General features: G+C 48.5%; 1 protein-coding gene across 6 annotated transcripts; it reads left to right on the forward strand.

Annotated features, from left to right (window-relative positions):
• The first annotated feature begins 2,952 nt into the window (after nt 1-2,952).
• ZNF331 (zinc finger protein 331) lies at nt 2,953-18,891 on the forward strand. 6 transcript variants are annotated; one of them, XM_081107085.1, is made up of 6 exons: nt 2,953-3,083; nt 4,870-4,913; nt 6,067-6,170; nt 13,283-13,364; nt 14,509-14,635; nt 17,107-18,891. In XM_081107085.1, the coding sequence occupies exons 4-6, from the start codon at nt 13,356-13,358 to the stop codon at nt 18,438-18,440; spliced, it is 1,470 nt and encodes a 489-aa protein (XP_080963211.1). In that variant the 5' UTR covers nt 2,953-3,083; nt 4,870-4,913; nt 6,067-6,170; nt 13,283-13,355; the 3' UTR covers nt 18,441-18,891. The 6 variants fall into 6 exon arrangements, with proteins under 6 accessions (XP_080963211.1, XP_080963213.1, XP_080963210.1 ...); XM_081107084.1 differs by having other exon boundaries at nt 2,963-3,083; nt 6,067-6,177; XM_081107087.1 differs by lacking the exon at nt 4,870-4,913 and having other exon boundaries at nt 2,961-3,083.
• Nucleotides 18,892-22,991: the final 4,100 nt, after the last annotated feature.

Genomic DNA, 22,991 nt, shown 5'->3' on the forward strand with positions numbered 1-22,991 from the left:
GAATCGCCTGCCGCAGGGGTAGCTCATGTGCCAGTGGATGCCACCATGAACACCCGTCATGTGCCTCAGCAGTCCTCCATCCCCTCCTTGAGCACCACCCTGGACACCCCACAACAGCCCAACACACCCCAGACACCACAGCCTCCGACTCAGTCCTAGCCCTGGCCTGTGAGCATGTCACTAGCTGGCTTCTTCAACTCGGCCAGAACTTCGCCCCCATCAGTGTCCATGAGGAAGCCCATGAACCTTCAGCTCCAGCCCAGCCTGCAGCCCAGCCTGCAGAACATGAACGCCATGCCAGCCAGCGGGCCACGACCAGCTGTCCCTCCGCAGCAGCAACAGTGGGAGGCCTGAACCCCCAGGGCCAGGCGTTGAACATCATGAACCCGGTGCGCAACCCTGGCTTGGCTCAGTGGATAGAGTGTCAGCCTGCACACTGTAGGGTCCCAGGTTCAATTCTGGTCAGTAGCATAAACCTTGGTTGCAGGCACATCCCCAGTAGGAGGTGCAGGAGGCAGCTGATCGATGTTTCTCTCTCATTGATGTTTCTAACTCTCTATCCCCTCTCTGTAAAAAATCAATAAAATATATTTTAAAAATTAAAAAAATTTCTAAACTCTCAAAAAAACAAAACAACCCACATACATGGCTCCATAATAATAATGTAAAAAGAAAGTGGCCGAGTTGGTGTGCTCAGTGGTTGAGCATTGACTTATGAAGCAGGAGGTCACGGTTCCATTCCCAGTCAGGGCACATGCCCGGGTTGCAGGCTTGATCCCCAGTGTGGGGTGTGCAGGAGGCAGCTTATCAATGATTCTCTCTCATCATTGGGGTTTCTTTCTCTCCCTTTCTCTTCCTCTCTGAAATCAATAAAAAATATTTTTAAAATAATTAAAAAAATAAAACGCCCCCAAAATAACAAATTTATCAGCATTTAAGGTGGTTTTTAAAACAACCAATTACTGAAACATCTGAGACCTTGCTCTCGAGCAGTTGTCTGCAGTTTGGGTTCAAATACATTCCTATAAAAATTCAAATGAATAAATAAAACAACTGATCCCACTTCTAGGAATATATCCCAAGATACCAGCAAAACACCAATCAGAAAGGATATATGCACCCCTATGTTCATAGCACAATTCACCATAGCTAAAATTTGGAAACAGCCTACATGCCCATCAGCAGATGAGTGGATTAGAAAACTGGTACATCTACATGATGGAATACTATGCTGCAGTTAAAAAGAAGGAACTCTTGCCATTTGCAACAGCATGGATGGAACTGGAGAGCATTATGCTAAGTGAAATAAGCCAGTCAGAGAAAGATAAATACCACATCATCTCACTCACTTGTGGATTATAGAGAACAACATAGACTGATGAACAGGGACAGATCCAAAGACAGAGAAACAGCGATCAGACGATCAATCCCCAGAGGGAAAGTAGGGGAGGGAGGGGAGTAAGGAGAAGAGATCAACCAAAGGACATGTATGCATGCATATAAGCCAAGCCAATGGACATGGACAACAGGGGGATGAGAGCATGAGTCGGGGGGGGTGGGGGGTATGGGGGTTAATGAAGAGGATGAGGACACATTTGTAATACCTTAACTAATAAAGAATTTTTAAAAAAAGACTAAAAAAAATAAAATAACTGATTACTTCAGGAAGTGTTAAAGAGGCAAACACAAACATCCCGCCTTTCCAATAAGATCAATATCAGATGTAACCACATAGTCCCACTTTATAAGGGAAGCCAAAAACTTACCAGTTAATGGATGTAAACGAACCTCAGAATTAGAAATCGAAAATTTAAAAAAAATAACGATTTAAGGGGAAATTCTCAATCTTAAAATCAACTACTTAATACTAGAGGGGGATGAGGAATTCTTTTTTTAAATATATCTTTATTGATTTCAGAAAGGAAGGGAGAGAGGGGATAAAAACATCAATGATGAGCGAGAATAATGGGCTGCCTCCTGCACACCCCCTACTGGGGATCGAGCCCGAAACCCCCGCATGTGCCCTTGACCGGAATTGAACCTGGGACCCTTCAGTGCTCTGGCCCACCGTCCAACCCCTGTGCCAAATCAGCTAGGGCAAAGCTGCATAACTTTTGACACCCCTTCCTCCACAAAAACAAACACCGCCCCCCCAAACTTTAAAACTACACCCGGCCCTGGATACCATGGGGAATTAGTTGCAGGACCCCTGCGGATCCCCTGCGGATACCAAAATCCATGGAAGCTCAAGTGCCTAAGGCCTTTATATAAAAGTAGGTAGAATAATGCATACAGTCAGCCCTCTGCATCAGAATTCCCAACCGGATCAAAATACTGTTCCTAATTGGTTGGTTGACTCCGTGGATGCAAACCCCTTGGGCAGGAAGAGCTGACTGTATTTTTTTTTTTTTTCCGGGGTGGGGTCGGGGAGAGAATCCCAGTAGAAGCCCTCCCTGGCAGTTCAAACCTATGTCGTTCAAGAATCAACTATAATCCCAAAGTAACATTATACACATTGCTATCTAGCTACCCCAATGGAAGGGTCCCAAATGCACATTGAGGAACAATCCACACCTCAGGACTCCCATCTTTTCTTTTGGCGATTCCTTCCTGGACATGCTCCCAGGAGTTGGTGGCACAGTGTCCGTAGCAGGGGGCCCAAATTTTTGCTAGGAGAAATCTGAAGGGTGGGCAGTGCTCCCAGCATTGGTAGATTCTGGAGGCACGCGTCCTCTAGGGGACGGGGCACGGTGCCTTCTGAAGGCCCCGCTTCCAGCCTCAGGGCATCGCCCTGTGAACTGCGTTTCCCAGAAGTCTCTGCGACAACGCCCCTTAGGGCCTTGGAGAGTGGCACGCTGGCGAGGTGAGCCGCTTCCATCTTCGCGGATTCCCGGGTTCTGGACTACATTTCCCAGAGCCCCCCGAGGCGCGGCTTCATTAGGAGCGCTCCGCGTTGCATTCTGGGAGACGCGGCCCCAGCACACAGGGTTTTTTTAGGCTCGGGCTTCCCTGGATGCCATCCAGCGTTCACCTCGACCCTTGCGCCCCCTCCCGACGCCCTGTGGGCCGTTGGGTCCCACGCGGTAAGCTGTTAGCATCCCAGGAGGAAACCCGCGCGGGATGCGGCGGGGGGCGGGGGTGGGGGTAAGGGGGGCAGGCGGGTGTCGGGGCGCCAGACGCCCGGGGCGAGGAGGCCCGAAGCGCAGCCTCGGCCTGCGGCTGCGGGGAGAAGTGCGCGCGCGCGTGAGTGTGTGAGTGTGTGAGTGTGTGTGTGTGTGTGTGTGAGTGTGTGTGTGTGTGTGTGTGTGTGAGTGCGCGTGTCAGTGTCAGGGACCGGGCCACGCCCCCGGGACTCGAGAGCGTCGGCGCGGGCGGCAGGCCGGGCCCCCTTCTGTGACGCACCAGCGCGTGGTGGTGCTGGGGGCGGCTCTGCTCCGTGGGGGTGACCTGCGCGTGGGCTCCGCGGGGCGGGGTGGGCGGGGCCGGGCAGGTGACTGTGACGTGGGTGTCGGTGGGTGCGCGTTGGGAGGATTGGGTGCGTGGCCGCCGCGGAGCGAGGACCGGGGTGTGCGCGGCAAGCGCGCCCCGTGGCTGTGCTGTCTCTGCGGCTCCCCTGCCGTCACCTTCCCGCCGGGAGGTGCCTGCCCGGACGCAGGGGCCCCAGGGGGGAGTCAGAGCCCGACGCTGCGAGGAGAGTGACAGCTGGAGGCGGGACACCCCTTCCTGGCCGTGGAGGGGCGTCTTCTTGTTTGTGGGCAAAGCTGTCCCTGCTTAATTGGTAGCAGATTCTGACTTGCGCAAGTAGCATTCTTTTTAAAAATATATATTTTAGCCGAAACCGGTTTGGCTCAGTGGATAGAGCGTCGGCCTGCGGACTGAAAGGTCCCAGGTTCGATTCCGGTCAAGGGCATGTACCTGGGTTGCGGGCACATCCCCAGTAGGAGATGTGTAGGAGGCAGCTGATGGATGTTTCTCTCTCATCGATGTTTCTAACTATCTCCCTCCCTTCCTCTCTGTAAAATATCAATAATATATATATATATATATATATATATATATATATATATATAATATTATATATATATATATTATTGATTTCAGAGAGGAAGGGAGAGGGAGAGAGAGAGATAGAAACATCAATGATGAGAGAGGATCATTGATCGGCTGCCTCCTGCACGCCCCCTAGTGGGGATCGAGCCCACAACCCGGGCATGTGCCCTTGATGGGACTATAACCCAGGACCCTTCAGTCCACAGGCGGATGCTCTATCCACCGAGCCAAACCGTCTAGGGCAGTAGCATTTTTTTTTAAAAAAAAAATATTTTTATTGATTTCAGAGAGGAAGGGAGGGGGAGATTGAAACGTCAGTGATGAGAGAGAATCATTGATTGGCCGCCTCCTGCACCCCTCTACTGGGGGTGGAGCCCATAACCCAGGCACCAGAATCAAACCTGGAAGAACCTGGGATCCTTCAGTCCCACGGGCCAATGCTCTATCCACTGAACCAAGCCAGCTAGGGCGCAAGTAGCATTCTTTAAAAAATAAAAATAAAGAAGGGCGCATCGTCCTGAGATGGCAATTTCAGCGCTAAAGTGCTCTTCCCAGGGCTACCTGAATGACAGGACAGAAGGGCCTCAGGAATAAGATCCTGTTTTGCAGGGGGGAGGTTCCAGACCTGACCGGTGGGGGGAGGGGGCAGCTGCACAGTGACAAGGCCCCGCGGGCACTGGAGCCTAGTCCCCAGGAATCTCTGAAATACTCACACCCGAGTTCCCCCTCGTTTCTGGTTGGTTTTAGATATGACATGGGGACAGGTGTGGCATGGGGACAGAAAGGACCTGGTGTCTCATTCTCTCCTCTTTCCCCCAGGCCAGCCATCCTGCATCGCCAGGCGTCTTAAAATCAAGGTTCTGGTGAGTTTTGTTGTTGTTCAGAATGCAAATGATTTGTTTATAGGGCGGAGGAATATCTGCTTTCCTTGGCCAAAAATGCCCCCCCTAACAGGGACCTATCCCAGTGACTCCTCCCCAGGACGTGTGACAGGGCCCTGCAGGTATATTCCCCCGTGTCCTCCCCACTGAGCCACCCTCCCTGGTGAGCATTCACTTGGCCGATTGCTCACATCCCCGTAGCTGATAGCACGGAATGCCAGTGGGAGGTTAGTGTTTGCGCTTTAGTTCAGTGTGACTTGGTGTTTAGGGGGAGCTGAACACTAGACATCTATGGTCCTTTCACAGGCCTGCCTTTCAGATCACAACAAGAAAGGAGAGGGTGCCCTGGCTGGTTTGGCTCAGTGGATAGAGCGTCAGCTTGTGGGCTGAAGGTTCCCAGGTTTGATTCCGGCCGAGGGCACATGCCCAAGTTGTGGGCTTGATCCCCAGTAGGGGCCGTGCAGGAGGCAGCCAATGATTCTCTCTCATCATTGATGTTTCTATCTCTCTTTCCCTTCCCTCTTCCTCTCTGAAATCAATAAAGATATGAAAAAAAAGGAAGAAAATGATTTTTTTTAAAAAAAAGAAAGGAGAGGGTGTGATCATTGTCGTAAATGACAAAGCAAACGGCTTTGGGAGGCGTTTGAGGGTGGGGTTTGAGCGAAGGTCTTTGCCAGAAAGGCAGGGGTTTTTTTCTTTTCAGTAATCAGTTAATAGAAATGTGTTGCATGCGCCAGGTCTTGTGTGAGGTCTGACAGTTGTAGCTGAGTTGCATCTTGTATGAACTGTGAGAAGCAGTTGGTACTGGGTATGAGAGCCCGGGTTGGTCAGCTTTTTCTGTAGAGGATCCTGTGCCAAGTATTTTAGTTTTGTGGGTTGCTTGTGGCTGCATGCTCTTCTTTTCCAATGGATTTATTTGTTTCGAATGGTTTTAGATTCACAGAAGAATTCCAAAGAATTTTTCATACAGAGAATTCCCAGGTACCCTGCCCCTGTTTCCCCATTTTGACCAAGTTACATTAGCACGGCACATTCCTTATACTGAATGGGCCGATTTTGGTACGTTATCGTTAACTCAAGTCCATGCTTTATTCCTTTCCCGTAGTTTTTACATAATCTTCTCCATCTGTTTCAGGATCCCATCAGGGAACCACGATACAGCTCGTTGTCCTGTCTCCTCAGGCTCCTCTCGGCTCTGACAGGTTCTCAGCCTCCCCTCGTTTCTGATGACTTGAAGACGTAAGAGGTGCTGATCGGGCGTTTGGCAGGGTGTTCCTGCCCTGGAGTCTGATGTTTGTCTCACGCGTAGAGGAGGTGCATGGGTTGGAGGGTAAAAGATCACAGAGGGTACAGACTGGCAACACGATGTACGGTTGTTGAGGTTGCCCGTGATCGTGTTGGCCACGGCAGTGTTTGTTCGTTTTCTCCACTGGAAAGTCCCTCCTTTTCCCTCCTTTTCCCTCCTTTTCCCTCCTTTTCCCTCCTTTTCATACTTACACTCTTTGGAAGGAAGTCGTATGTGCAGCTCATGGGTAGAGTGTGCAGAATTATGCCCCCTCCTCCTCCTTTGTTTCTCAATCATTTCTTTTTGTTTTCACCACCCTTTAAAAATGTAAAACCTGCCGAAACCGGTTTGGCTCAGTGGATAGAGTGTCGGCCTGCGGACTGAAGGGTCCCAGGTTCGATTCCGGTCAAGGGCATGTACCTGGGTTGCGGGCATATCCCCAGTGGGAGATGGGCAGGAGGCAGCTGATCGATGTTTCTCTTTCATCGATGTTTCTCTCTTTCTCTCTCCCTTCCTCTCTGTAAAAAATCAATAAAATATATTAAAAAAAAAAAAAGAAGGAATGCTTACCCTTTAAAAAAAAAAAATGTAAAACCGCCCTCGCCGGTTTGGCTCAGTGGATAGAGCCGTGGTTCTCCACCTTCTGGCCCTTTAACTACAGTTCCTCATGTGGTGACCCAACCATAAAATTATTTTCGTTGCTACTTCATCACTGACATGTTGCTACTGTTTTGAATCGTCATGTAAATATCTGATATGCAGGATGGTCTTAGGCGACCCCTGTGAAAGGGTCATTCGACCACCAAAGGGGTCGCGACCCACAGGTTGAGAACCGCTGGGATAGAGCGTCGGCCTGCAGACTGAAGGGTCCCAGTTTCAATTCCGGTCAAGGGCACATGCCCTGGTTGTGGGCTTGACCCACAGTGTGGGACCTGCAGGAGGCAGCCGATCAATGATTCTCTCTCATCATCGATGTTTCTATCTCTCTTTCCCCGACCCTTCCTCTCTGAAATCAATAAAAAATATTAAAAATAAATAAATAAATAATAATAACAAAATAAAAATGTAAAACCCTTTAGCCCTACAAAAATAGACTGACCTAGAGTATTGGGGTTTCAATCCTGTCTCTGCCTCTTAGCATTTGGGGCTCTATAAAGATAAGGTTGTGATGAGGATGAGATAATATAGGTAAAGTCCCGTAGAATAGCCCCCAGAGCATTAGTGTTCAGTACATTCTGTTTTCTCTATGTGGTACGTCTGGATGCCCTGTAGGTCAGAAGCAACATACATATGAAGGTCATTGTGATGGATACTTACCAGTTCTCAAAATGAACCAGAGCACCTGGCTGGTGTTGCTCGGTGATGGTGATTGGTTGAGCGTCAACCTATGAACCAGGAGGTCATGGTTTGATTCCTGGTCAAGGTACCTGCCTAGGGGGCTCGATCCCCAGTGTGGGGCATGCAGGAGGCAGCCGTCAATGATTCTCTCTCATCATTGATATTTCTGTCTCTCTCTCTCCCTCTCCTGTCCTCTCTGAAATTAATAAAAATATATGTATTTTAAATGAACTAGAGCATAGAACAGGAATCCTTAGCCTGAGGTCCTTCCTTTAATTGCATTTGCCATTTTCCAAGGGAAATTGTATACAGACTTATTGCATATGGCTTTCTTCTTCGGAAAAAATCTATAACTTCGTGGCATTCACAAGTGTGGACGTGCCCCCCCAAATTAGACCCTTGTTCTGGGACCAAAGGCTATGTTCAGAACACAGCCAGTATTCAGAATGATGGACATGGTTAAAGTAAATCACACCCAATTCATGTTATGAAGTATTATGCAGCTATGAAGAGTGATATTTAGAAATAGTCATAAGAAGGAAAAATGCATGTGATGTAATATTAAACAGTACTCAGTTATAAACAATACTATGCATGAACATTTTTACTTAGTTGAAATTTTATTTAATAAAACACTTTTTAAGTATCCTATTCAATATGACATTTTAATTGCTTACTCAATGAAGGCGGAAGGGAGAGGGGCCACTTGTATTGAGCACCTTCCCTGTAACAAACACTCTTCTTTCTGCTTCGCACACTGTCCCTAATCAGGCCACAGAGCAGCTTAGCTGTTGTTGTGCCAAGTCTGATGGCATTAGAGACACAGGGGAAGGATGTGCAAGGTCAGGAGGTCATATCGGTTTGTCACCTGTTTTTCCGATACTGGGCCTTGTGTCAGTTTCCAGTTGCTGCTGTAACATATTGCCACAGATTTAGTGGCTTAAAGCAGCACAGGTTTGTTAAGGTGCAGTCCTAGAGGTTAGAAGTCCAAAATCCCCTGGGCTGAAACAGGCATGTCAAACTCAAAGGCTGAATAAACAAGGTATAAGTGTATGTGGGCCGAAAAAAAACCCCAAAAAGCTCCCATTTTCATAGAAACGTGGGTTTATTTCACTAGAGACGTGCTGAATACAAAGGGCTGAAATAAATGAGTCATCGTTAACATAAAATAATAGAACATTTTAATAAAAATTAATATTTTTTCTTGAACATGAACTTACCAGACACTGAATAACTGCACAAATTCATAAGCATTATGTAAATAAACCTATTCTTCTTGTTCTCTGAAAGCGAAATATTTCCTGTTGTACACACCAAACAAGTCAGTCCAAGACTAATGACGTGGCAATCGGCTGCTAAAATATTCACTGCTGGTGTTAGTGGAGAGACATGGGGTGCCAGCGAGTAAGGGAAATGAACGCAACAGGATTATAGTCATCAGTCATTAGCGAACGTTGTAGTTTGTTATTAATAATTATGTATAACAGGATTTGTAAAAATTAAGTTACGCAATTTTTATTGAAACGTTTTTTACATGCCGTTATATTGGCTGGGCCGCAAAAATATTCATTGTGGGCCCGCGGGTCTGACATACTTGGGCTAAACCAAGGTGTTGGTAAGGCTGCATTCCTTTTCAGAGGCTCTAGGGGGCACCCTTCCCCTGCCTTTCCCCGCTCCAGAGGCTGCCTGCATTCCTGGAATTACAGCCCCATTCCTCCATCTTCAGAGCCAACAGACAAGTCCTCTCATGTCACATCACGCTGTCCCTGCTTCCCTCCGCGCATCTTTCTCTCTCCTTCTGACACCCCTCATCTACTTTTGCGATTACATTGGACCCACCTGGATAATTCTGGATGATCTCCTTATTTTTTTTTTTTATATATATATTTCATTGATTTTTTACAGAGAGGAAGGGAGAGAGATAGAGAGTCAGAAACATCGATGAGAGAGAAACATCGACCAGCCGCCTCCTGCACATCTACTGGGGATGTGCCCACAACCCAGGCACATGCCCCTGACTGGAATCGAACCTGGGACCCTTCAGTCCGCAGGCCGACGCTCTATCCGCTGAGCCAAACCGGCTTCGGCAATGTCCCTATTTTAAGGTCAGCTGATTAGGACTTTAAGTCCGGTTGCAACCTAACTCCCCTTTCCATTTAATATAACATATTTCCAGTTTCCAGAATTAGGACGTATGCTGTTCAGTCTACCACAGGCCTATTCATTCAGCTTTCTCTTACTGACTGCAATATACCGCACTCCAACAGTGGGGTTTTCTCTTTATTATTTTTTCTTTAACTTTGGGACTGTCTTAAGTTTATTTCTCATAATGGGATTAATGCAGGCCTACTGCCAACAATTTCAGTTTCCTAAGGAGCTCATAAAGGAGAAACTTGAGAATGTGTTCTCCCTCCCAGGCATGCCAGCACCCTCCCCTCCCCTTCCTTCCCCTCCCTCCCCCTCCCCTCCCCTTCCTCTTCTCTCTCCCTCCTACCTCTGTCCCTCTCCTCCTCCTCCCAGGCCTATTACCATTCCCTTCCTCACTTCCAAGCTCCTAGGGCCCTTCCTTTAAAGAAAAAAGAAGAAGAAACTTGAGCCCGGCCAGTGTGGCTCAGTGGTTGAGCATCAACTCATGAAACCTGTGAACCAGGAATTCATGGAGCATATACTGGGTGTCTCCCCCCAAAATGTATACACTTAAAAGCTGATAGCTAAGTTGATTTTTCTTTCTTTTTAGATTTAACCTACTGGAATTAATAATTATTCAAAGTCTGTATTCATTTTTGGGGAATAATTCTCCAAAAAAAAATATATGTGTGTGTGTGTGTGTGTGTGTGTGTGTATATATACATATATATGATCTGTGCCTTCCTTTGTTCTATGCTGCCCCCTGGTGGTCAGCACATGTCATAATGATTGATCGAACTCCCCAAGGGGACACTTTGCATATTAGCCTTTTAAAAAATATATTATATATATGTAATATAATAAAACATTATATATGTGTGTGTATATGTATTGCTTAAAATATATTATATATATATATATATATTATATACACACACACACATACATATATATACGAGACATATACATATTTTCTTCCTTGGGATACATGCCAAAAAGTAGAATGTTGAGCCAAAATCATACTTCTGTTCAGTGCCTGCAGTGAGCCTGACCCTGGGGTAAGTGCGGTGCCCTAACAGGTGCTAGGAGCAGGACATCATCCCTCTCACTGTGGGCACTGAGGTCAGGTCATGACCAAAGAGTCCTGCTCGCACAGGCTCTAGATGGAGAGATATAAAGTTTATTTTCTAAGTTAATTAAGTGTCTGACCAAATATAGCAGGCTAATGTTTAAGTGGATAATTTTGTATGGCCCAGGAATGATGTTATAAATATCCAAATGGCTCTTGGCAGAAAAAGGTTCCCCACCCCTACTCTGGATGGACTCAGGGTCCAACCCATTGTCCTACCCATGGCCAAGAGGTATTACAGGGAAAGGGTTCAGGGCAGTCAGCCGAGGAAAAGGCTCACAGGACTAATCCTCCCTCCATCAGAGTCCAGCCACATGCAGTGTTGTCTGAGGGGGAGCTCACAGCCTGGGAGCCAGGGTTTTTATCAGGTGTCAGTCACGTAGGCACCCTCTGCATAGCACATACAAACATTCCAGGAGCGTGAGCTGCTGTCCTCAGTGAGGGGATGGCGGGAACCCTGCAAGTCCAGCCAAGGACCAGTCTTGCAAGCAGGCTTAAGGTTAGCACTTTCAGGCCCGCTGTGCAAGGGATATACACTTTTCAGGATGCTTTCCTCTATTCCTTTCTACTTTGATCTCTCTCTCTCTGTCTCTCTCTCTCTGTTGATGTCTTATGGTCTGTTTGTCAGTATCTGTGTGTTTGTCTCCATATGTGTGTATATTTATTCATATAGCACATATATGGATATATACACACACTATATTATGTGTATATATTCATATATAGAATTTAAAAAATACATTTTATTGATTTCAGAGAGGAAGAGAGAGGGAGAGAGATGGAAACATCATTGATGAGAGAGAATCATTAAATCGGCTGCCTCCTGCACACCCCACACTGGGGATCGAGCTCAAAACCCAGGCATGTGCCCTGACCGGGAATTGAACTGTGACCTCCTGGGTCATAGGTTGAAGCTTAACCACTGAGCCACCATGGCTGGGCTTATATAGAGAAGTTGACAAGGTATTGTACCATCTTGTTTTGGTAACATTATTTTCCTCCTGATGGTATATCTGAAATACTTTTCATATTCTAAGTATTCCAACTTAGCAGTAAGTAACCACTGACCCTGGTGTTCTGCATTGATAGTGTGCATATGTTTATGGGGTCAGCTTTTCTTGTCCGCCTGCCACGTCCTGACTCGTGTCACCCTCTCTGGAGGCCAGAAGAGATTTGAGTTTGGATGATGCAGCCTCTCCTAACCCTGGACAGTGTGACTGGAGGGAGCAGGATGGACTCCAAGTGAGGCTGGGTACGCTCAACACACCCACTCGAGTCCAGATCCCAGTCCCCTCCCCAGAGTTAGCCACATTGGGGGTTTGAGGGCCACCCTCAGTTTTGACGCCAACTGCAGGTTTGGGAGTTTCCTGAAACCAGCCTCAGGGTCAGTAATTCAGGACTAGGACTCCCAGCACTCACTGGAAGCTCTTCTCTCAGGGGTGCGGTTTCTTACAGGGAAAGAGCACAGAGTAGCATCAGCCAAGGAAGTAGGTGTGTAAGTCCAGGTGTGGGGGGTGTTCACAACCTGAGCTCCGGTGGCCTCGCCCCAAGGGCACTGCCTACCAGGGACTCACCTGGTCCACCAGGGCTTCATCACATAGGCACCACTAATTGACTTGACTGTAGAGAAATATAGACCTGATTGATTAGGTCAGCTGATTCCCCATGACCCAAAACCCCCACCCAAATCACTTGGTCCTTCTAGGATGAGGAGCTCCTACCCTAAGACTGTTGGGTATGGCCAGCCCCACCCAAAGATTGTTGGGTATGGCCAGCCCCAGCCTAAGATTGTTGGGTGTGGCCAGCCCCAGCCTAAGATTGTTGGGTATGGCCAGCCCCACCCTTAGATTGTTGAGTATGGCCAGCCCCACCCAAAGATTGTTGGGTATGGCCAGCCCCACCCTTAGAATGTTGGGTATGGCCAGCCCCACCCTTAGATTGTTGGGTATGGCCAGCCCCACCCTTAGATTGTTGGGTATGGCCAGCCCCACCCTTAGATTGTTGGGTATGGTGAGGCCCACCCTAAGAATGTTGGGTATGGTAAGGCCCACCCTAAGATGCAGCATGGCAGCTAGTACCCAAAACAAAAGACCTTCCTATCAAGTCTGATGCAGATTACCTCTCAGAAACTGAGGACAAAGGTCAGGTCTCTCTTTGGTCAAGAGCAAATCCTTAATACTTACCTCTAACAGGGAGCTGGCTGAAGATCCTCCTGCTAAAATGTTTGGGTCTGACTTCAAAGCAAAAAAATAACTAAAAACCCCTCTTTTCTGCCCTGTGCTGCTGGGTGTCCTGGAGTTGGAGGGAGAGCCTGTTTTCCCTCCGATCTTTTCTGACCTGTGGTGTCTGTGTGGGGGTGCTGGGAAGGAGCTGGCGTCCTTGCGAAGCAAAGCTGGAGGATCAGGAAGGTTGTGTGAAGTCACTCTGGGGACCCAGGAGCACTGACTTCAATGCCTCTTTCTCCTGGCCCAGCTCCGCCTTTTCCAGAGTCGGTCTGCAGTGAAGGAAGCCCTTAGACAACTCATCAGGTCCTGATTCTGAAACTATGGCCCACGTAAGTGTGTATGTCTCTTCCCTCCCTGCAGTGTGCTATTTGGATCCCGTGGTGGTTTTTATGAATTATCCCCAAGCCTCCTGCCCCAGGGAGCCCCATCCAATGACCTGCTTCCAGTCCTCTCCATTTCGTCAATGGTAATGCCGCATAGCCCCTCGCCCACCTCGGAGCCCACGTTCATAGAACGTGGCGCTGATGATTCAGTACCTCCCTTATGCTCAGTGTTTTGTCAGCGGGAATGTTGGGGGAATGGAGGAAGAAAGTCCCTGGGGAGAAAGATTTGCTTCGGATCCATGGTCTGATTAGTTGGAGATGTTGGACGCTTTTGAGCACAGGAGAACACAGAAGTCCTCTGTTCCAGGCAGAAAAGAGGGGATGTGCATATTAGTTGGCCTCGGGGTTAGTGTGTGGGGACAGCTCAGGCTCTGAGGCTGTGAGCATCCGACAGGGCAGGGGCTGAGGCCAGGGGACCCGAGAGCCACTTTTCTTGTTGAACAGACTTCTGTGTGTGTCTGCGTCGTTTGCCACCACCATCCATTCAATCAGGAACAAGGGATGGGGAGTGGGGGCGTGGTCATGGGTCAGAGCATCCAGTACAGAGGAATAGGTGACCACATGCTCCCAGAACTGTGGACAACCAGAGTCATTTTGTGCAATCACTATCATTCAGTCTAATCTGTCCATGTGGTGGAATTTTAAAAATGTTTTCTGTCATTACAAAGGAAGACTGCTTAAAAGATAGCCTGGCAAAACGATGAACTTGAGGCTTGAAAACATTCAAACAGGCCAACCCTGTTTTCGAAGATAAAAGATCGCATGTTACATTTCTGAAACAAAGCCGGAGGAATGCTGTGAGGCAGGCACGTGGCAGTCTGTGTGCGTGGGAATGGGAGGAAGCCGGGACCGCTCTGTCTCTGCTCTGCAGGCTGTGGTGCGGAATTGCACAGGTGCAGCCGGCTTTTCTCTGCAATCACACGGAGGGATTCTGCCTGTCACAGCCACGCCCTCACTGTCCCCTCCCATCTCTCAGGCTTTCCGGGGGGCACTGTGTCCACTCTACCCAGAGCGTAGGCCTGCCTCTCCTTTCCTTCGTCTTGAAACTGCCCTTCCGTTTCCTCAGGGACATGTGGGTTTGTGTTCTCAGGGTCCCGTGACATTCTCAGACGTGGCCATCGACTTCTCCCAGGAGGAGTGGGCCTACCTGGACTCCACGCAGAGGGACCTGTACTGGGACGTGATGTTGGAGAACTACAGTAACTTGGTCTCACTGGGTAAGTTGCCTGAGTCATCTAAGTCACACTCTGCTCCCTGGAATGTCAGCCCCTTCCCTTGTGAATTTTAGGGCTGCCTTTTAAGAGAGTTTAGCCCAGCAGGTGTGACTCAGTAGTTGAGTGTTGACCCATGAACCAGGAGGTCACGGTTCGATTCCCGGTAAGGGCACATGCCTGGGTTGCGGGCTCGATCCTCAATATGCAGAGGCAACGGGGCAATGATCCTCTCTCATCACTGATCTTTCTCTCTTTCTCTTCCTCTCCCTGCCTTTCTGAAATCAGTAAAAAAAAAATTTTTTTTAAGAAATGAGTTGAATCTTCTTCCTGTTCCCAGGGAGTGCTTTGAGCCTTGTTGGGTTGGAAGTGACCATCACACACCTTCCTCTCGTCATCCACCAGTGATCTTCCCACCTTCGTCTGGCCCTTCCTGTAGTTCCCACTCTCTTCATGAGCAAAGGATTAGTTAGAATTCTGGAATATTTATTTCACAACCATCTTCAAGAACACCAAGCTTCCTACTGTGTTGCTATGTTTATACCCAAATGGCCCGTGGCTCTTTGCGGTGACGTGATTTCTCTATAGAGGTGGATCGACAAACAGAATTCACATAAAAGCAAACAGCATATTCCATGTCCGACACATTGTGCCCAAAGTGAGGTTGAAGGTTACAAATCTGTGACATTTGAGTTAAACATTAGATGATAATATCTTGTCATTATCTCAGGAAATTTCTTATTTTTCTGTTAGAAAAGTAACAACCATAATATTTATGGCTAATTTTTTAAAAATATATTTTTGTTGCCGTAGCCGGTTTGGCTCAGTGGATGGAGCGTCATCCTGCGGACTGAAAGGTCCCAGGTTCGGTTCCGTCAAGGGCATGTGCCTTGGTTGTGGGCACATCCCCAGTGGGAGGTGTGCAGGAGGCAGCTGATCGATGTTTCTCTCTCATCGATGTTTCTGACTCTCTATCCCTCTCCCTTCCTCTCTGTAGAGAATCAATAAAATATATTTAAAAATATTTATATTTATATATATATATATACATACATATATATATACATATATATATATATATATATATATATATATATATATATATATATTTGTTGATTTCAGACGGTAAGGGAGAGGGAGAGAAAGAGAGAGAAACATCAATGATGAGAGGAATCATTGATCGGCTGCCTCCTGCACACCCCCTACTGAGGATCGAGCCCACAATCTGGGCATGTGCTCTTGACTAGAATTGAACCCAGGACCGTTCAATCCACAGGCCGACAGGCTATCCACTGAGCCAAACCAGCTAGGGCCTTATGGCTGATATTGTGCTCACTGTATACGAGGTATTGAACTAGGCATTGTGTGTATGTGTTGTATAAATACCCTTCATTTCATTCCCACAAGTTTAGGAGATAGACACAGTGATTAAGTGTGATTTGCGGATGAGTATGCTGGGTCCAGAGGACATGGTCAGACAGAGGAGGCAGGACAAGAACTGAACGGAAGAATTCTGGCCCAAATCCATGCTGCCAGCTACCACGTTCTACTCGCCACCAGGGAGAAGGCCTTCAGAAGTTTAAAATGAGACCTGTCCCTACCTCTCGGTCCACCTCTTGGTTCTCTAACCCTTTCTTTTTGAAGTCTCTGTGACTTTGACGTCTAGGTGGTTATAAACTTGGTTTTCCTGGGTTGCCCAGGTTTTTCATCACCACATGTACAAAGTGTGCTCCTGCTGAAACCGGTTTGGCTCAGTGGATAGAGCGTCGGCCTGTGGACTGAAAGGTCCCAGGTTCGATTCCGGTCAAGGGCATGTACCTGGGTTGCGGGCACATCCCAAGTAGGAGATGTGCAGGAGGCAGCTGATCGATGTTTCTCTCTCATCGATGTTTCTAACTATCTCTCTCCCTTCCTCTCTGTAAAAAATCAATAAAATATATTAAAAAAAAAAAAGTGTGCTCCTTTTCGTCTTTAATTTCCAGATTTCCCCTCTAGTGTCTGGTGCTTGCTCGTGTCTGCTGATAGGAAGTAGTAGCTGATAGTCTTCAGGTTTATTCATTAATATTGTGGTACCAGACACGCACATGTTACCAAGGGTCTAGTTGGTTTATATTTATTCTACTAGAGAAGCTTTTTAAAAATACATACATATACAATGTGTGTGTGTGTGTGTGTGTGTGTGTATTTTTTAATTGATTTCAGAGAGGAAGGGGAGAAACATCGATGATGAGAGAGAATCACTGATCGGCTGCCTCCTGCACGCCCCACACTGGGGACCCAGCCCATAACCCGGGCCTGTGCCCTGACCAGGAATTGAACTGGGACCTCCTGGTTCCTAGGTCGACACTCAACTACTGAGCCACACCGGCCAGGCAGAAGTTTTATTTCTACTAGAGAAGTTTTTGGTTTGTAGTTTGCTTTGTTTGTTTATTTTGTTTTTCTTAAAAGGAAACAAAATGTGGTGTTTTTTCCTCTAGATTTGGAGTCACCCCATGAGACCAAGAACTTATCTACAGAAAAGGGCATCTGTGAGATGCGTTTCTCCAAGTGGAACTCGGACGGGAAAAGCAAGTCCCTTGGCCTTGACTGGGTGTGTGAAGGTGAGTTAGTAGGGGCGCGGGACCCTCCAGGGGGGTATCTCAACCGAAGGAAAACCAGCCGTGCGAAAGCGCCCGCCGGGGAGGAGGCCTCGGTCAGGCCACCCCAGAGACCTCCTCGCAGGGAGAATGCCTATGAGTGCAAGGAGTGCGGGAAGGCCTTCAGCCGTGGCTACCAGCTGACTCAGCACCAGAAAATCCACACGGGCGAGAAGCCCTACCAGTGTAAAGAGTGTAAGAAGGCCTTTCGCTGGGGTAACCAGCTGACTCAGCATCGGAAAATCCACACCGGTGAGAAGCCTTACGAGTGCAAGGACTGCGGGAAGGCCTTTCGCTGGGGCTCGAGCCTCGTCATTCACAAGAGGATCCACACGGGCGAGAAGCCCTACGAGTGTAAGGACTGCGGGAAGGCCTTCCGCCGCGGGGACGAGCTCACGCAGCACCAGAGGTTCCACACGGGCGAGAAGGACTACGAATGCGAGGACTGTGGCAAGACCTTCAGCCGCGTGTACAAGCTCATTCAGCACAAGCGGATTCACAGCGGCGAGAAGCCCTACGAGTGTAAAGACTGTGGGAAGGCCTTCATCTGTGGCTCGAGCCTGGCTCAGCACAAAAGGATTCACACGGGCGAGAAGCCCTACGAGTGTCAAGAATGCGGGAAGGCCTTTACCCGTGTCAATTACCTTACCCAGCATCAGAAAATTCACACCGGTGAGAAGCCTCATGAATGCAAGGAGTGCGGGAAGGCCTTCCGTTGGGGTTCCAGCCTCGTGAAACACCAGAGAATCCACACGGGGGAGAAGCCGTACAAGTGCACGGAATGTGGGAAGGCCTTCAACTGTGGCTATCACCTGACCCAGCACGAGAGAATCCACACTGGCGAGACGCCTTACAAATGTAAGGAGTGTGGGAAGGCCTTTATTTATGGGTCCAGCCTGGTGAAACACGAGCGGATTCATACCGGAGAGAAGCCCTACGAGTGCAAAGAGTGTGGGAAAGCCTTTAGCCACGGCCACCAACTCACACAGCATCAGAGAGTGCACAGCGGTGCGAAGCCGCACGAGTGTCAGGACTGTGGAAAGGCGTGTGGCCACGCGCACCATTACAGAGGACACCCGGGGCTCCACGCCGCGGGCAAACCTTTCGAAGACAAAGAATGCTCAGAGGCCTCTAGACAGCACTCGTTTCTTCCACAACACGAGGCAAATTCGTGATACGATTTAACATAAGGAAGTCGTCACCGGCCACTCTTCTTCCAGAATCTCAGGATAGTCCTGCGAGAGGCAGGTTTGGAGACGAGAAGTCACTTTTCCTCCCTGATTACAACATACGCAGTGTAGACAGTTTGTTTACTGGATGGGTTAATGGATGCATAGAAGGTTCCCAGGACCTTTTGATTTCATTTCAGATTCATTCTGGGGAATAACTGCTGATGTAACATACATGCAATAGCCTTTCCTCTCCACGGCTGTCATCCTCAGCCCCCCTCACTCACTGTGCCTCGGGGGAAATGACCTTTAACCCCTGTGTGGATCTGTGAAATCAGGACAGCCACCTGATACTGCCCGTGGGCCATTAGACAAGTCTGGTATGTGGAACTCCCTGCAAGTGTATCTGGAATATTGTGCAAACTCAATAAACATTAGCTGCGTTTCTGTCGTCATTACCCTCGCTGTTGCTGTTAGTGAATTATTGCAAGAAGACCCCCTGTGGGGATAACAAGTTTAGAAAAGACTATTAAACTTCTACAAGAAAATACAGTTTTCATAGCCCGGGGGCCTATGGTGTTTCTTAGCACATAAAAGGTGCTAAACATAAAATAAGGGTAATAAGTTGCACTTCCTCACCTGACCTGCATGGCTCAGTGGTTGAGCATCGACCTATGAACCAGGAGGTCACGGTTCGATTCCCTGACAGGGCACGCGCCTGGGTTGTGGGCTCGATCCCCAGTGTGGGGCGTGCAGGAGGCAGCTAATCAATGAGCCTAATCATTGATTTTCTCTCCTTCCCTTCCTTTCTGAAATCAATAAATATATGTATTTTTTAAATATATTTTATTGATTTTTTACAGAGAGGAAGGGAGAGGGATAGAGAGTCAGAAACATCGATGAGAGAGAAACATCGATGAGAGAGAAACATCGATGAGAGAGAAACATGGATCAGCTGCCTCCTGCACACTCCCCACTGGGGATGTGCCTGCAACCAAGGTACATGCCTTTGACCGGAATCGAACCTTGGACCCCTGAGTCCAAAGGCTGACGCTCTATCCACTGAGCCAAACCGGTTAGGGCTAAAAATATATTTTAAATAAATAAGTTGAACTTCCTCAAAAGGAACAAAGTCATGTTCATCAGTGGCACCGTGAGGAAGTGAAAGGCAAGAAGCAGGGTGGGAGAAGATGGTACCTGGACCTGAAAATGTAAAGTATGCCCCAGGTCAATAATGAATCGGCCCCGGCAGGTCACTCAGGTTAGAGCCTCATTCTGACTCGCCCAGATTGTGGGTTTGATCCCCGGTCAGGGCACATACAGAAAGCAGCCAACGAACACACCAATACTGGAACTGTTGTAGGCGGCGGGAACGGCCCAGGTGTTCTACTGGTGGGGTCAGACCACACCTGGGGTTCAGCAGCCTCGGTTCTTGGGTTCTTGCTGGGAAAGAATTAGAGCCAAGACCCAAACTGTAGGGGAGCATTTAATAGGTCAATCACTGAGGCAGGAAAGTAATTCCTAGAAGAAATGGGCTGAGGAAACGCGTTATGGGGGTAAAGGAAGGGCCCTTGGAGCTTGGGAGGGGGGAGGGTCGGGGAAGGGGAAGGCACGGGCTCCCGGTGGAAGAGAGCACACCACACTGAGTCTTCCAGCTGCAGGGTGTTATGTGGAGACTTTGGGGGCAGTCCCAGGAGATCGAAATAGACCAGCGGCTCTCAACCTGTGGGTCGCGACCCCTTTGGGGTCTAAGACCCTTGGAAAACATATATAATTACATATTGTTTTTGTGATTAATCACTATGCTTTAATTATGTTCAATTTGTAACAATGAAAATACATCCTGCATATCAGATATCTACATTACGATTGATAACAGTAGCAAAATTACAGTTATGAAGTAGCAATGAAAATAATTCTATGGTTGGGGGTCACCACAACATGAGGAACTGTATTAAAGGGTCGCGGCATGAGGAAGGTTGAGAACCACTGCACTAGACTAGTCATTTTTCCAGGTGTGTCCGTTCAGGGTTGTGGCCTCCACTGATTGACTGGCCGGCACCGGGCAGCGGGTCATTATTCCGTGCAGCTGGTCCTGACCTCAGCCGTGGCTGCCTTTGTTGCTTATCTGGGCCTGGAGCTGAAATACAACTGAGGCCTAAATGTCATCTCTAGGGAGGAAAGGTCCGGGGTCCAAACAGCGCGACCAGCAGTGACATGCTGGGGGCGAGGTCCCACCCCACAATGTCCTTTGCTAGGCCCTGGGGCTTCCTGCCCTGGTGACCTGTTCCTGGCCCGTCTTCCTTGCTGTGTTCATGTCTAACTGCCTGTTACAGACCAACAGATCAATGTTCCTCCCTGTCTCTCTCTCATCAAATTTTTTTTATTTTTATTTTTTTTAAAAAAAATATATTTTATTGATTTTTTACAGAGAGGAAGGGAGAGAGATAGAGAGTTAGAAACATCGATGAGAGAGAAACATCAATCAGCTGCCTCCTGCACATCTCCCACTGGGGATGTGCCCGCAACCCAGGTACATGCCCTTGACCGGAATCGAACCTGGGACCCTTGAGTCTGCAGGCCGATGGCTCTATCCACTGAGCCAAACCGGTTTCGGCAAAATTTTTTTTATTTTTATTTAAAAAGTAATAAATTAAGAGGTGGGAGGACTTAAATGACTATGGAACAAGAGAAGATCACCAGGTCACCAGTAAGTACGTGAAATTGTGTTCAACTTCCTTTCCCATCCAGGAAATGCAAAGCAAACCGCCACGTCGCTAGACACTCAGCAGAATGGCTAAAATAGAAATTGCATGAGCCGCTGTCTTTGTTGGATTTGCAAACATGGCCTGTTCAGGAAGGAACTGAGCCGGCACACTGTACCCATCACATCCTGGAGGTCCCTCCACAGGGACCGGAGGCCATGCTGCGGGCTGAGAGCCGGTTTGTCCTGAAGGGGCCAGGGCCTGGGGTAGAGACCCAGGAGAGAGCTGGGAGCAGTCAGACTTGGGGGGACCTGAGCCGTCTGAGGCCGATCAGCCTTAGGGCAAAGGGTGATATTGAGGAAAGAACTGGAGCCCCTGGTGGGAACCTGAGAACAAGGGGGTGGGCGCTGTCCTTCCAAACTGCTCCATACAGGTAGGGGGGTGAGGAGAAGGAATTGGCAAGTTCCTGTCGGGAGAGGGAGGAGGGCCACAGAGGACGGAGTGTGCGGAGGGAGGCGGGATGTGGGAGGCAGAGATAAGATGAAGCTGTGCAGACACAGGCAGTGCCGGGCAGGCCTCTGGACACAGCCGAGCAGGGACACTGCCTGAGTGGACAGGTGACACAAAGAAACAGGGAAGTGGCCATCACTCAGGACTCTTGCCCCAGGGTAAGGGCTACGCCCTCCATCTTACCCTGGATCCTCCATTTTTGGGCAGCCATGTGCTCGGCAAGGAGCTTTTTCCCGGAAGCCCAAGCCTCCACTAGCCACACCCAGGATTTCTTTAAACTAACCAATGACAATCAAGGGACGTGCGTGCCATAGATATGACCACATCCTATGTAACAAGACACCGACTTGTGCCTGGCCAATCAGCAGGGCCCACAGTCATCTCTCTTCCCCTTACTCCAACCCCCCTATAAAACCCCTTTCCACACAGTTCTTTCTCTCTGCCGCTTGCTGCTGCGTCGGTGAGTGTGGTCGGGGAGCCGAGCTAGCTCGAATAAAGACTCTTTGCTTTTGGATCAGACTCAGCTGGCTCCCTGGTGGTCTATTGGGGATCTTGAAATCTGGGCATAACAGTTCCGACTACATGGATGGACCTAGAGGGTATTATGCTAAGTAAAATAAGCCAGACAGAGAAAGACAAACACCACATGATCTCGCTTATATGTGCCACCTGAAAAAACCAAAATAACCAAATGAGCAAAACAGACACGGAGATACAGAGAACAGACTGCTAGTTGCCAGATGGGAGTGTGACAGGGCAGTGCTGGGTGAAAAGGGTGAGAAGTACAAACTGGTAGCTACAAAGGAGTCACGGGGATTTCTACAACACAGGAACATAGTCAAAAATATTATAATAAATATTACAGTGTCAGGGGATTCCTGCATAAATTACATAAGTATCTCACCACAATGCTGTATGTCTGAAATGAATATAATACTGAATGTCAACTGTAATTGAGAAAAAACCTTTTTTTTAATTAAAAATTACCCCCCAAAAGTGCACGGTTGACACCACAGAGTTGAAACAGGTCTTTTCACCCATGGGGCAATCTGTTCTCTCTGGAAGTGGGCACACGGGGGTTCCCTCCGTGTGGCGAATATTTCCTCCTCTGGTGGCCGACAGGTCATGGTCCGACTTGCGTTGCGAGAGCGCATCTCCCTGCCCAGGCACAGTGTGCACTGTCCGCGTGTGTGTCTGCCTTTACAAGTGGACACTGAGCAGGGCTCGGGGTGTGTCCCACCTGCACACTCCATAGAGGCTCAGAGGCTCCGAGGAACCGGAAGAGGCTGCAGCGCGAGGAGATGCCAGGCAGCATCCGGCTCCCGTGGTCACACTAATCCCA

Source organism: Myotis nattereri (genome assembly GCF_964212035.1).
Source record: "Myotis nattereri genome assembly, chromosome: 15".
Taxonomy (NCBI): domain Eukaryota; kingdom Metazoa; phylum Chordata; class Mammalia; order Chiroptera; family Vespertilionidae; genus Myotis; species Myotis nattereri.